This window comes from Ursus arctos, unplaced genomic scaffold (assembly GCF_023065955.2).
Source record: "Ursus arctos isolate Adak ecotype North America unplaced genomic scaffold, UrsArc2.0 scaffold_14, whole genome shotgun sequence".
Lineage (NCBI taxonomy): Eukaryota > Metazoa > Chordata > Mammalia > Carnivora > Ursidae > Ursus > Ursus arctos.
In genome coordinates, this window is record NW_026622808.1 from 8,178,120 (window position 1) to 8,193,504 (window position 15,385).

A 15,385-nucleotide genomic window follows, 5' to 3' on the forward strand; every position below is an offset into this window, starting at 1 on the left:
GGAGTGTGGGTCACAGGTGTTCACTGAATAAGTTCATGCAGGGCTGCCATCTGCTTGGGCCGGCTGCCAGGAGGACTAGAACATGGGGCTGACAGTGGCCGCAGACAGGTTTTGGACAGATACGTGTAATGAAGGATTGCTGGGGCCGTAGCAGAAGTGTGTACGGGATCTGGGAAGGACACGAAGGAAGGTGTGATGATTCTATTTCCTGCGGGGACTGTCTGGGGACCGCAGCCAGGGGGATCAGATGGCAGAGGGAGGGGGCGCCCAGCGCAGGAGGGTCCAAGATGAGGTACTAATGTGTGGCAGGCCTGCATCACGCATGTGGGCAGGAGGTGATAAAGATCTGGGGGGCAGCAGCACAGGGCTGTGCTTACAAGTCCTGGTGCCCCCAGTCAGACCCTTTGGGCTGAGATCCAGCGCCCCCACTTCCTGGGACTTGAGGCAAGTCTCTTCCCATATTCTCGGTGTCCTCGTAAGTCAAAGAGACATAATAATAGCCCCTGCCCGTGAATGGGTTCACGTGTACCGGGTGCTTAGATGGCGTGGCATAGAGGAGGCTCTCAATACAGGTCACGGGCGGTGTGCGGGGTACCCGTCAGGAGGGGTGCTGGGGCCACAATGGGCAGTGTGGCTGGAGAGGACGGGAACCTGGAGAAGTGACGTGGGGGAGGGGCAGGGCTGAGCTCACAACTCCGCTCTCGCTCGGGATGCGTGTGGCCAGACTCCACTGTGTGCAGAGTGACCGGAGGGGACGCAGCCAGCAGCGCGCATGCTCAGCCTAGACGTGACACCGGCCTTGGACTCATCAAGAGCACCCCCACACTCCCGATGTCCCCCTCAATTTCGATGGCTGCTTTCCCCTCCCCATCCCGGCCTCTTTGGTAGACTGCGTCCCACAGTATCCTCCAAAAGAGCTTCATGACTCCGGGTCAAGCAGTCCCTCCCCAGCTGTCAAATTCTGGGGCCACTAGGAATAAGGGCCCTTCCTCCTCAGGGTCTCCGAGGAGCATTATCTCTTGACTAATCCCCACCCCAGCTTTGGGTAACATTGACTACGCTTTTCTCTTCTAAAGCAGCTTCCTTTCACCCCCCTCCCTCCTGCTAATGGTGTCAGAATCCGAGCCCATAGCTTTGCCATCCCTGGGCTTGTTGGTAACTGAGGGCGGCTGCGTCCCTAAGGGCCACCAATACGGGGTCACTGAGCTGGTTACAGGTTTCTAGGCATAGTCTGAGGACCCAGGGAGAGGGAGGCGTGTAGTTCAACCCTGCATTTGAGTCCTGACCCACAACGAGGAGACGCCCCTAACTTGTTCCTTCTCGCTCAGCACGTCCTACTCACAACTCAGCCACTCCTGCTCAAGGGAACCGGCCCCGGCTCCCGCCGAGCCACAGAGTTTGGGAAAGGTGCCCGGGGAAGGGGAGCGGGGTCCCCCACAGCTGCCGAGCTCAGAGAGGAAGAAGCGGGAGCGGGAGAGTCCTTACCATTACGCAAAGCAGCATGGGCCCGCGGATGATCCACCAGATTTTCTTATTCCTGTTGATCCCCCAGCACCTACAGCAGAGTGGGGTGAAGACGTAAGACAGAGACAAGGCTGAACGAACGGGCTCGTGCCCGCTGGAGGAAGGGTGCTCACACTCAAGACGTGCCCCCCACCCCCAGCCCCTGTGAACGATGACACAATAACCAATTTGTCCCCATAGCTTTACACACTGAGGGCCCCTGTTAACCAAGGCAGTGACTTCTCGCGTTAACTGCAGCTAATTTTGTGCTGATTTGCGTGTGTAACTAAGCTAACAAACTCATTACTACAAGGCAGATCTGTGATTATTTTATCTACATTTCTAAGTATATTGTAGATGGCCAAAATGGAAGGGAGTGGATGTTCTCTTGGGGAAAATGGCATAAACCCTTGTATTTGGGCATATCTGGGAAGTGCGAGAGCAGGTGAATTTCCTACCCCGTGTTCTCCAGCTGCACACGGGCGATACTCCAGGGTGCAACAAACAGCAGCGGGAAGGCTGGGGGAAGAAACGGGGAGACGCAGTTAGGAGCCGAGGGGCGAAACCTGCCTGCCTCCCACCCCAGCCTGATGGGCCGAAAGCATCTGGCAAAAATGTATAAAAGCCCACATATCACCGAATTGCAGGCTGAGAGCTGGAGAGACCTAGGGTGGGACAGAGCCCATCTGTTGTTTTACTGTCAGACAAACCGGGACGCAGAGAGGAGAAAACGTTTGTCATGTGTTGCAAAGCAGCTCAGAGTAAATCCAAGACATTAACCCAAATCTCCCAAAATGTAGGCCAACCGTATTTCTTCTGAATCCTGTAGCCTCACGTTCTCCAAGAGTCTGTGGCAACAGGGGTTCCAGACCCCATCTTGAAGACTCAGTTGGCGTTATAGACTGAATGTGTTCCCCCACTCTCCATCCCATGTTGAAGCCCTAGCCCCCAGTGTGGTGATAATGGGGGCAGGATCTTTGAAAGTAACTAGGTTTGGAAGGGGAGGTGGTGGTCATCATGGTGGGACTAGTGCCCCTATAGGAAGAGACCAGAAGAGACTAGAGAGCCTGCTTTCTCTCTCTCTCTCTCTCTCTCTCTCTCTCTCTCTCTCTCTCTCTCTCCCACATGAGCCTACAGTCAGAAGGCAGCTATCTGCAAGCCAGGAAGACCCCTCCCTAGAACTCGACCATGCTGGCTCTCTGATCTCAAACTTCCCAGCCTCCATAACTTCGAGAAGTAAATGTCTGTTGGGTGAGCCATGCTGTCTATGGCATTTTGTGATGGCAACCTGAGCAGATCACTGCTGGGGACAGGGTAGGAGGGAGGGCCTCTGATTCTATCAAAAACCCCGTCGGCTTTTGAACGTTGGCATTGGGTCTACAGTGTTTGTGAGTTTCTGCACGTGCGCACACACAGCCCTTTCTTCAGCATCTTGCTGCTGGAGAGTTCTCTGTCCCAGACGCTCCCTCCGATTGGGAAACCAAAGGCTCCATCAGGCTCCTATGTTCTGATGGGCCCCTAGGAGAAGAGGTCACTCACCCCAACCCACCAGCATGTATCTGGGCCACAGCCGCCTCTCAGAGAGCACTGTGGGCTCCAGCAGCGTGTGGAGGTAAAGGCCTTCGACCAGCAGCCATGAGTAATTGGCACCCACGAAGTAGTGAAGCAGGACCTGGGCGGAGCGGCAGGAGGCAGATATCTGCGGAGGACAGAGCACCCGAGGGTGAGGCCAGGCATTCTCATGTGGACCCAAGAGGGTGGAGAAGGGCCTCCCCATGCACAGCCCTCCCTCTTCCCCACCTTGACCCTGTGAATCCACTGACCATCTCGGAGAGGCTGGCAACACTAACAAAATGGGAGGGAGGGCTTCCTGTAGCTTCCAAAGCCCAGCCTCTCCCTTGACATTTTGTACATTGGTAGACGGACAAAAACAGAGAGACCTCGTTAGCAGAAAGTTCCCTAAAGGAAGCACTAGAAGGTATGCTCTTTTTTTTTTTTTTTTTTTTTTTTTAAGATTTTATTTATTTATTTGACAGAGATAGAGACAGCCAGCGAGAGAGGGAACACAAGCAGGGGGAGTGGGAGAGGAAGAAGCAGGCTCCTAGCGGAGGAGCCTGATGTGGGGCTCAATCCCAGAACACCGGGATCACGCCCTGAGCCAAAGGCAGACGCCCAACCGCTGCGCCACCCAGGCGCCCCTAGAAGGTATGCTCTTTGATCTTAATTCAACTCAGCAAGAAACCAAGGACTAAAAAAAAAAAATCTTCATATGATTGGAAAGGAGGAAATATGTTTCTAGATAACCCGTGAATCAAAAAGGAAATAATGGTAAAAATTAGAACTTATTTCTGAACCGAATGAAAGGAAAATCCTGAATACCAAAATGTGTGGTATGCGGCTAATACCACATCGAGAGTACAACCTGTAACCTTAAATGACTTCGGTTAAAAAAGAAAAAGGTGGAAAATCAACTATCCTGACTACCATGTCAGAAAAAGCAAACTTAACCTCAAGAAAGGACATGGCAGGAAAGCATAAAGATAAAAGCAGAGATTAACGAAAGAGACAACATAAAATAAGGAGAATCAACAATGTCAAAATTTCTTTCTACGGGAAGTCTAGTAAAGCCATAAAACATCTGGCCAGGATGGTCAAAAGGGGAGAAAAGAGAGTGAAAGTATCATGGGATCCAAAAAAGCAATACCTTCATAGCTCCAACAGACCTCAAAAAGATTTTAAGAAACTATGAACAATATTATGGCAAGAAATCTGAGAAGTTAGACGAGGCGCACAAATTCCTAGAAAAACACAAGCTACTAAAGCTGACGCAAGAAGAAATAGAGAATCTGAATAGGAGTCGAAACTAGTCCATAATTAAACGCCTTCCAAGAAAGAAAAATCTGAGCCCAAATGGCTTCACTGGAGTGATCTCTCAAACGTTTAAGAAAGAAAAATACCCATCTTAAATAAATCCTTCCAGAGAATAGAGAAAGAGGTGACAAGTCTGATTTGTTTAAAGAGGTCAGCATAAATTTTATCTTCTTTATCGCAAGAGAAGAAACTTACTCACAGGTGCAGATGAGGGAGTGCTAAACAAAACACAGGATCAGCTAACGAATCCAGCAATACAGGAAAAAGAGTAATATATCATATAGAACCGAGTTGGGTTTATTCCAGAGGGTGAATTCAACAGGTTACTACAATCATTATTAACAAGACAAAGGAAAAAACATCCCAACAGAAGCAGATTTCAATGTGCAAAAGCTTTGCTGCTTTAAAAAAATAGTAATAATAATAATTAATAATAATAATGGTAATAAAGGCTGATCAGGTTTGGTTGTTTTGCTCACAGATGAAGAAATTTCCCATCCAAGAACACACAGCACCCTGCGGCAGACTCTTCCATGAGGATTTCCTTGACCTGCCCCCGTCTCGGGAGGTTTGGGGGTTTTTTTGGTTTGGTTTTGGGGGTTTGTTTTTAAGTCAGATGATGTCTCTCTAGCCAGAAGGACTTGGACACCCCTTTATCTCCCTCTTCCCGTTCCCAGCTCCGCCTTCCTGTCCCACGATTCCCAGGACTGCTCACCGGGTGGGAGGCTATGATAGGGAGGGACATACCTCTGACACGTAGGACATCCACTCTTTGTCACTCTTGGGCCTCCTGGAGTAAGAGTTGTAGAAGATGGCATCCTTCACCAGCACCGCCAGGGCTCTCAGGATGAAAGAAGCAAACAGGTTCATGTGGATGTAGTTGCGTGTGCAGTGGAGTTTTCTGTGCAGGGAGAAAAGCAGGTGTCTTCCCTCAGGAAAGAGTGGTTCAGACCAACAGGTGTGTGCCTGAAACACCTGGGCACCTATCACTAGAGGGCAGATGTCCACAGCGTAGACTCCAGAGCGGCACGGCTGGGTTATGTGCTTTTCTCTGTGCCTCATTTCCCTCATCTGGAAAATGGGGATAACATTTACACATTGAGTAAAAATTGAGCGATTGAGGCCGAAGGGTTAAATCAGCTGTCCAAAGTCCTAGACAAGTAAGTGGTGGGGCTGAGATTCAGACCCAGAAACTCTGAGGCCAAGGCACCACTCTCTAAGGCTCTACTACCTGCGAGGACGAGAGTGCTTACCTCAAGGATTGTAGGAGCACCAGTGCGTTAATGGGTGCAAAGTACTCACACAGTGCCTACCATCGTAAGTATCCAGAAAATGTCAGCCCTCGTTACCTCCTCCTCACCCACCTGAAGCCTCCTGCAGGCTTTTTTTTTTTTTTTTTTTGGTACTGGCTGGTGTAAAACTGTGTCCTCAGTCTCTCTAGCCAAAAGGACCCTTTTCCATCACTGTGTCCTCACAGCCCTGCCTGTGTTTCCAATGCAGCACAAATCTGCCTGGTTTTAGAGCTAGTATTACTTTTTCTAAACAGTATTTGAGGCAGGTCTTGTGTTTTATTAGTTATGCATCTTTCTCCCTAATTAGATTGGGTGCCACTCAAAGGCAAGGACTAGATCTTGCTCTGCCAGCACATGAGGCAAAATGGACATCTGGTCAACCCCCAGGCTGAGCTAAAGTAATTTTCCCCAGGGCTGGGCAGCTACTTTCTCTGCGCTTGCTTCTGGGACTTTGAGAAGGTGAGTTGAGGAGGTCATGGATGGCAGAGGGTACAGGCTATGGAATTCTCCCACTGCTCAAAAATTGCTCTCTGGATGGGGGATATGGTCATGACTCTGCTCCAGGAGCCATAGAATATCCTGGGATTGAGGGGCCAGACCTGGGGCTACAGGAGCCCAGCTGGGGAGCTGTTACGGTGCTAACATCCAGGTCTCCAGAAGGTCCATCCAGGTCTCCTGCATTGTTATCAAATGCTCATTCTGCCACATTATACTCAGTTATGTTGCTGAATGAAGGCCGAGAGGCAGCCTTGGAGGGCTCCCTCAGGGGTCCATGAATATCTCACTTGGATGATTTTTAAAAACATGAATTAGTAAAATGCACTCAGGCTTTGGATTCTGAGAAACAATATAAGGGAATGAAATGCTCAGGCTCTGACCTGCCTGGTTGTGAACCTGTCCCCATCACTCACCAGATGCATGGCACTGGGCAAGCTCCTTGATCTCTCCATATTTCAGTCAACTCATTTATAAAATGGAGCTAACGATAATGCTAATCTCCTAGGATTAGAATTGGCCTTAATTCTGTTTACGAAGAAATTTAAATAATTTAATGCATGTAACGTGCTTAGAAATGTGCCTGGCACCGAGGAAGCCTGGGGGCCCAGCTCTGCCACTCACTAATTTTGGGTAAGTTTCTTAATCTCTTCTGTAAAAACCATGCCTTTGGTGGAGCGGGGTAGACAGGAGGTTATCCGATCCCAAGGAGGCTAAGCAGAATTAAGACTCCCAGATTCCAGTTCCAGCTGTACTCTGTGACCCCAGTGACCCAGTGCCTCTCACTGGGCCTTGGATATCCCTCTCCCCTCCACCTGCAAAATGGAGTTGATCAGCCAGAGACATTCTCAGATCCCTTCCAGCTGTGATGGGCCATGACATGAGCCAGCCCAGTCTTCTGTCTTCTAGAGGGAGCCAATGATCAAATTCCGGGGTGGACACCTGAAGATGTGCAGGCAGAAGTTCCACTCACCGAAGAAACAAGAGGAGGGTGAGTGCCAGGAGGAGGGAGATGATGGAGAGAGAGTACCCCACGGTGTATAACAGCTGCAAGGTCGACAGCAAGGCACGGTGTTCCGCCTGAGCAGAGACAAAAGAGCAGATCTGACCACCAAGCCAGGCAGCTATGCTCTCCACCCCCCAGATCTGTGCCCTGGATGACCAAGGGTCTAGGCATACACTGTAGCCTTGTTGACACCCAGCTAGGGTAGCTTAGACTGCTCTCTGGCCCATCGCAGAGGCCAAAGAGCCTTGATGTACTGAAATACCCACTGGGGGTCTCACCTCCCGGGCTGATCCTATAGCCCAACGTTGATACAGCAAGATTCACAGTATCAAGGAAGAAATGAGCCCAGAACAAGAGGGTGCCTTAGAAATGAGGACAGGTTTTTTTTTTGTCCCTGGGTGTGCTGTCCCTAGAGTGTAGGAGACCCTCTCTCTGGAAGATGGGGCCAGGTTTTCATCTGGATGTTCCCTCCTAAAATAACTTTTCATGCCTGACCACTTAGGTGAAGACCCCATAAAATAGTGGAATATTTTCTCTGAGTCCCAGGGCAGCCTGATTGTGAACAGAGGATAATTTATTGGAAACTCTGTGTTGTCATTTTCCAATGGAATTTCACCTTCTCACTCAATCCGTCATGCTTCTCGCCATCAAGATGATGTTTCTCACTAAATTTTTTGTACAAGAACCCACAGCAAATATGTATTACGTGCTAAACCATGGCTTAAGCTTCTCTACATTACAATTTTATCAACTTTATTGAAATATACCTGGTGTACCACTAACTGTGCATATTTAAAGAATAAACCTTGATGAATTTAGACATGAATATATCTGTGATTTCATCACCACATTCAAGATAATGAACATTTCCATAACCTCCCCGAAGTTTCCTTGTGACCCTTTATAGTACATCTCCTCTCATTTCCTCGCACCATCTAATGCCCAAGTAAACACTGTTTTCTGTTATTAGAGATTTTCACTTTACAAAATTTTACATAAATGGAATCCTATGATATGTACTTTCCCTTTCTCTTCCTTCCTTTCTCTTTTCTTTCTTTCTTTCCTTTTTCTCTCTCTTCCTTCCTCCCTTCCTCCTTCCCTCCTCCCTCTCCCTTCCCTCATCCCTCCCCTCCCTTCCTCCCTTCCTTCTTCTTTCTTTTCTTTCCAAATCAAGCTTATTTACCTCGGAATAATTATTTTAAGATTCATCCATGTCATAGCATGTATCAATTGTCTACTTTTTATTGCTGAGTAATATTCCATTGAGAATATACCACAATTTATTTATCCACTCACCTATTGATGGACATTTGAGTTGTTTTCAGAGTTTGGCTTTCACAAATAAAGCTGCTATGAAAATTTCTGTATGAGTCTTTATGACGATGTAGGGTTTTATTTCTCTCAAATAAATATCTAGAAATAGAATGGTGGAGTAGTATGGTGTATGTTTTAACTTATTAAGAAACTGCCAAACTGTTTTCTGAATAAGTTGTATCAATTTATGTTTCCACCGACAGTGGAGTAGGAGTTCCAGCTTCTCTAGATTCTAACACTTCATATAATCAGTCTTTTAAATTTTAGCCATTCTAATGGGTATGTAGTACTAGCTTACTATGGTTTTAATTTGCATTTCTCTCATGATTAACAATGTTGAGAATCATTTAATGTGCTTATTTGCCATCTGTGTATCTTATTTGGTGATGTATGTATTCAAATATTTGGCCATCTTTCAAATTGGATTGTTTGTCTTAATTTTGAATTGTAATGTTCTTTATATATAATAGATATAAATCTCCTGTCAGATAAGTGTTTTGCAAGCATTTTCTCCCATTCTGTGGCTTGCCTTTTCATTTTTTAACAGTGTCTTTAGAAGAGCAGAGTTTTTTTGTTGTGATAAAGTTCAATTTGTCAGATTTGTCTTACATAGTTGTGCTTTTTGTGTCTTATTTTAGAAATCTTTACCTGACCAAGGGCCTTCATATTTTCAGCTGCTTTTATCCTAGAAGTTTAATAGAATGAGCTCTTAAATTTAGGTCTACGATCCATTAGTTAGTTTTTATTCATGGTGTGAGGCAAGGGTTGAAGTTCAGTTTTTTTGTTTTTGTTTTTGCAGCCAATTGCTCTGGCGCTATTTTTGGTAAGATTATTCTTTCCCCCACTGAATCGCTTGGCATTTTTGTCAAAAATCAATTGCCTGGGTCTTGTAGACAGAATATAGTTGGATTTTATTTTATCTTCTTAATGCAACCTGATAATCTCTTTTAATTAAGGTGTTTAGATCATTTATATTTAATGTGATTATTTATTTGGTTGAGCTTAAATCTCTTGGTTTTCTCTTTGTCCCATCTTTTCTTTGTTTTCTTTCCTTATTTTGGTTTGAGTGTATTTTTTATTCCATTTTTTTCTTCCATGACCTACTAGCTGTACCTCTGTTTTGCTTTTTAGTGGTTGCTTTCATGTTTATAGTATGCAACTTTAACTTATCATACTTCCATGTCCCTCATCCTGGCCTTTGTGCTATTGTCCCACATTTTACTCGTGCCTACATCAGACCCATAATACGTTGTTACTATCTTTAATTAATCACATCTCTTAAAAGATTTTAAAAATAAGATAAAAAATGTTTACCCTCACAGTTCCTATTTCTGGTGCTCTACATTCCTTTATGTTGATTAAAAATTCCATAGAACATGCATGTCTTTCTGTGTTAAAGGACTTTCTTCAACATTTCTTGTAATGGTGGTCTGGATACAGAAATCTCAGTATTGCCTTTGACTCTTTCCAAATCAAGCCCAACCATATTTCTATCTAGAATTATTTTCTATGGACCCCCGTCAAGAGCTCTACAATCCTGTCATGTCTCTAACTGCTCTTGTTGGTATCTCTTCAACTCGAAACTAAATCTATCCTTCTAAAACCAGCACCAACCTACCTCTTACAAGAAGTCCTCCATGAATGCCTCTCTGTGTACTGTCAACTCTGAACTCCCAAAGCACTTGTGGTCTGTTTCACAAATTGGGGCATCGGTTATATTACTCACTAATGTGTTGTTTGTTTGCATTTGTTGTGTATTTCCAGATAGGCTATAAATATCTTGAAAGCAGAGAAATGTTTAGTGTTTCTACACACAGAGTGGCATGAGTTCTTTAAATTGATGATTCAGGTGGCATATCGAGACCTTCCTAAGTCATCTGAGCCTCGTTTATATTGTATGGATGTATGAGGATATATGAAGTTAACACATTTAATTAAGTAACCTAATAATCTGTCTCTGAATTATTATATTTTAAAACATGTCTGTGTTTTATGCTTTTTTGAAACAAATTAGGGGAATTGCTTGATTTTTATTCGTCTGTGTTTTAGTTTGAGTCCCCACAGAAGTAGCTCCTGAGACAAGGATTGGAATGCAAGGACTTTACGTGCAAAGTGAACAAATCATCCGTAGGGGAAGGAAGAAGCTAGGGAAAACAAACGGTGCATTATCAAGGCAGTTACCATGGTGGGCAGTTGGAGCTTACTCCCTCTGGGGAAGTTCTGGAAGCTTCAGAATTAGCTACTCTAAGACTGAGGGAGCTGGGACATTTACATACTAACTCCTGCCAGTCATTGGTTAAGGGCTATTCTGTGGTGGGGAAGGGGGAGGGCATTAGTTCCTTGGTGCCTCTGGCCTGCCTTTCAGTGGACTAAGTGGGCTCTGAGAACCAGAGAACCAGCAAAGACATGCATATGCTAGCGATAAGACGTTAGATAATTGTGTACCAAACTGGTTAGGGCAAGGGGATAAAGATGGGCACCAACAGCACCTAGTATGGTTGGTTTCATTACACTCCTACAGAGGAGTTCCTTAAACTGTCTTCTATGTTCAGAGCTCCAATAAAATCTGCCTACTTCCCTAGTGACCCAGAACACCCAGTTTCCAGCTTACTCTCAGTACCAACAGGTGCGCCTTAAGTCACTTAGACCTCTTTATGAAATGCTTCATAATCAGCGTGCACTATGCATGCACGGAGGGGACAGGCATTCTCATACACTGCTGAAGGGAGGGCGAAATGGCACAACGCCTATGCAGGGGAATCTGACACTATTTAACGAAATTACATAAGCATCTGCCTTTTATTTTTTGTTTTTTAAAGATTTTATACTTATTTGAGAGAGAGAGTAGAGAGAGCATGAGCAGGGGCAGAGGGAGAGGGAGAAGCAGGCTCCCTGTTGAGCAGGGAGCCCGATGCAGGACTCAATCCCAGGACCCTGAGATCATAACCTGAGCTGAAGGCGGACGCTTAACCGACTGAGCCACCCAGGTGCCCCTGCATCTACCTTTTAATCTAGCAATCTCATTTCTGGGATTCTTCCAAAATATATACCACAGCAAATATGAGCCAACGTATGTATACAAGGTTATTTGAGGTGGCATCGGTAAGATTGGAAATAACCCCAATGGTCAGAGGAGAGTCACTGAATAAACTGCAGTCGATACACATACACATACGTAGAGTACTTTGCAGATGTGAAAGAAAAAAAAGAGAGAAATGTTTCTAGGCACTGACATAGAGTAATTTCTAGGACATGCTGCTAAGTGAAAGAGGCAAGATGCAGGATAAGGTATCTGGTATACCTCCTTCAATGTAAGAAAAATGGTAAAACAACATATTTGCTTAGTTTTGCAAAAAGAAGCATAAGATGTATATTACAATTTGATAAAAAGGAAAGAAAAAGAAAAAAGGAAGGAAAAAGTCAGAAAATAATAAAAATGTTTATCTATAGGGGTAGGCAGAAATAGGGTAGACACAGTGACTGGAACGTGGTTTCTCTGACTATACTTTTTTATATAATCTTGGCTTTCAAACCCCATCAGTATTTTGTTTATTAAAAACAAAATTAAAGGAGCACCAGGGAGGCTCAGTCGGTTAAGTGTCTGCCTTTGGCTCAGGTCATGATCCCTGGGTCCTGGGATCGAGTCCCACATTGGGCTCCCTGTTCAGTGGGGAGTCTGCTTCTCCCTCTGTCCCTCCCCTCCCCCTTCATTGTGCTCTCTTTCTCTCTCTCTCAAACAAATAAATAACACCTTCTAAAAAAATAAAATTAAAGACAGAAGAAAGCAAAGAGAGAAGAGAAAGGCCAATCATTAACGCTAATAGAAACAATGGAATAAAACTGTATATCCAATCAGTACCATGACCACATAGAGAAAATAGTTATTTCAAATAATTATGAACACAGTACTCTGCACATGGGATACAGTCTAAGGACAAAATGTGCTGCAAATGTGGGGTTTTTTTCCCCTTAAATCTATATACTACAAAGGTCTTAGGACCTAGGAGTAGTGGCAGTGAACACACCTAGCACTCAGATCCTGGTTTCTTCCTTTTTTTTTAATTTTAAAGATTATGTATTATCTATCTATCTATCTATCTATCTGAGAGAGCGCAAGCAGGGGGAGCAGGCAGAGGCAGAGAGAGAATCAGGTTCCCTGCTGAGCAAGGAGCCCGATGTGGGACTTGATCCTAGGATCCTGAGATCATGACCTGGGCCAAAGGAAGATGCTTAACCGACTGAGCCATCCAGGTGTCCTGGGATCTTGGTTTCTTTTCTCTCTTTTTTTAAAAGGTTTTATTTATATATTTTGACAGAGAGAGAGAGAGAGAGACAGCCAGCGAGAGAGGGAACACAAGCAGGGGGAGTGGGAGAGGAAGAAGCAGGCTCCCAGTGGAGCAGGGAGCCCGATGCGGGGCTCGATCCCCGGACCGTGGGATCACGCCCTGAGCCGAAGGCAGATGCTTAAAGACTGAGCCACCCAGGCGCCCCGGGATCTTGGTTTCTAATAACATTCGCCCACTTAGAGAATCCAGAACTCTGAAGAAATAGCTGATTTGGGCCCGGAACAGGGAAATCACGAGATGAGCTTGAACCATCTTCTTGTGCCAGAAAAGAAGGAAGTGGTCCAAGGCCAATGAGATTATCACAGAAGGACACAAGAGCCAGTCTGGAGGGATTTCACTCGCTAAATTTAGAAAAACATTGAGCATCAAAATAGTAAGGGAATAAAGCAATTTGTAAGCTCAGAGCGATACTCAAAACCAGTGGGGGGAAGGGGAAGGAGTCTTCTTTTCAGAAGAACGCCAGCTAGTAAATGTAGAAGAAATGACAGAGCTTGAATCAGCTCAAGCCAGCATCGTCAATGAAGGCCGCGACACTGATGAAGGGAACAAGACACACACACGATTCCAAAGTATCGTTCCACCAATTACTGGCCAGACAGGAAAGGAGACAGCACCTATACCATGGAGAGAGCTGGCTGTCACTACCGAGACCAAGCGACCACACGGAACATCACTGTAGTGTGACACCTGACGTTTTGGTCTCCTGGCCTGATGTTATACCGTGTACCCAGCACCTATGAGGCTGAACTTGAGTCTTATCGAGCCTCTAAAGCCGACTTCCAGCTTAAGGAAATACAGAAGAGGAGGGAACGCATCTAATAACAACAAAGTTCTTTGGGGGAGGGGGGTCTTCAAAAAGCCGGTGTCGTGGGCCGTCGTGGGCCGGGGTGGGGGAGAGTCTGGATCAAAAGATGTTAAACTGATATGAAATGAACTCCAACGTATGAACCTGGGCTAGACTCTGGTCCAGGGAAGAAAAGCTATAAACATGGGAAGGGAAAACGGGGGACATTGGAATAGGGATAAAACATTAGCTGATATGATGTTAATTGGAATAACGGTATTGCAGTTACGTGGAATAGTGTCTCTGCTTAGGAAAGACCTGACGAATATTTAAGGGTGAACGCTCACGACGCCTGCAAATTATTGTCAAATATTTCACAAAGAGCGAGACAAAGCAAAAGCAAATGGGGGGGGATGTGAATTTAGATAGTGGGTCTGTAAGTGTTTATTATTCTTTTAACTTTTCTATGTGTTTGGGTATTTCAAAATAAAATGTTAAAAAGATAAATATATGTCAATTGATATATCTCATGTAGCACGGAAAACTACATTTTATCATTAAAGTATATATATTAAAAATTATATACACACATGCACACACAACCACGGTCTCCTGAAAGAGTACCATTTATCGTGCGTAAGGACCCCCAACTGCTGAGACGGAAGAAAATCACCTATTTTGTTTGCCAGCACTCTGAAGAGCAAGGACCTACTATCACTAGCCTTTTTTGGGCAAAATGTCAACCCATTATTAGAAACACAGGCAAACATGGCTAGAAGTTGGTTTTTCTATGTTTTGGGGATTTGGGTTTTTTTTTTTTTTTTTTTAAGTATTGGAATTCTTGGAAATATGGCCATTTGCAGAGGGGAGGAGGCAATGCCCCAGTCCTCACCTCTCTAAAGAGAGAAATCTTTATTTCCGGTCTTGGGAAGTGCAGTTTTCAGCTCTGGTTTTGCTGTCCCTGCCTGCCGCCTTGGGCCCCTGCGGGCAAGGCCCTCGCGAGGACCCGAGTCTCAGCCTCAGCTGCTCGTTGGCACCACCTGGGCAACTAGGGACCAGTCTGATGCCCAGACCCCACCACAGACCCGCTGACTTGGAATCTGTGAAACCATTCACTGAGCATTTATTAAGCACCCACTGTATACATGCTTTTGTGCAGCCCAGGACTAGGCCAGGGGCGAGAAACCGAGCGGCCTCAGGGGTCTGCCCATCACCCTCGGTGGCTGCCAGAGCTTGCTGTTATGAGACTGTGGACCCTCCCCACGGGAGTTTGGGCCAGACTAGCTGTGGGGGATGGCTCTCTGTGTGGCCCCCAAAGCCAAGTTGGGGGATGCCTGGTGGGGGGTGATTGGGGCCCTGGGGAGCATCATGCCCGGCCAAGCAGACTCACGTTGTGTCCGGAGCTGTGGTTCTTGGAGCATTCGGAGTCATCCTGCCAAATATCCGTGGAGTTTTCCAGCGTCCGCCAAGTGCCCCGAGCCAAGCAGTATCTGTAGGCCCTTCCTGAGTTTTCTGAAAGTAAACACAGCTCTAGGGGAAAGGTCAGAGCACGCAGCCCATTCCTGAGCACGTGGTGAGGCCCTCGTCCTCACCGCAAAGCCGTGGAAAATCCCAGGGAAAAGGGATTTTCACTTCCCTTGGGGGTGGGGGGGCTCATTAGCATTCCTGCTGTTTATTTGGGGTGGAAAGAAAAACACGGAAGCCTCCACGTTTCGTAACAAACCACGGTCCACTGATGTCTACTGTGTTTACCCAAAGTCTCCGGAGCTAGAAC

The 15,385-nt window shown here is 45.9% G+C and overlaps 1 protein-coding gene across 1 annotated transcript in view; it reads right to left on the minus strand.

Moving 5' to 3' along the window:
* GLP2R (glucagon like peptide 2 receptor) overlaps window positions 1–15,385 on the minus strand; it is a 52,532-nt gene that overhangs the window by 23,986 nt on the left and 13,161 nt on the right. Inside the window, exons 5-10 of the mRNA XM_044391703.3 lie at window positions 15,002–15,123; window positions 7,135–7,241; window positions 5,122–5,275; window positions 3,043–3,202; window positions 1,962–2,022; window positions 1,486–1,555 (exon numbers count right to left, since the gene is read on the minus strand). Of these exons, the coding sequence (XP_044247638.2) occupies window positions 1,486–1,555; window positions 1,962–2,022; window positions 3,043–3,202; window positions 5,122–5,275; window positions 7,135–7,241; window positions 15,002–15,123 (674 nt within the window). The remainder of the gene's footprint in view (window positions 1–1,485; window positions 1,556–1,961; window positions 2,023–3,042; window positions 3,203–5,121; window positions 5,276–7,134; window positions 7,242–15,001; window positions 15,124–15,385) is intronic.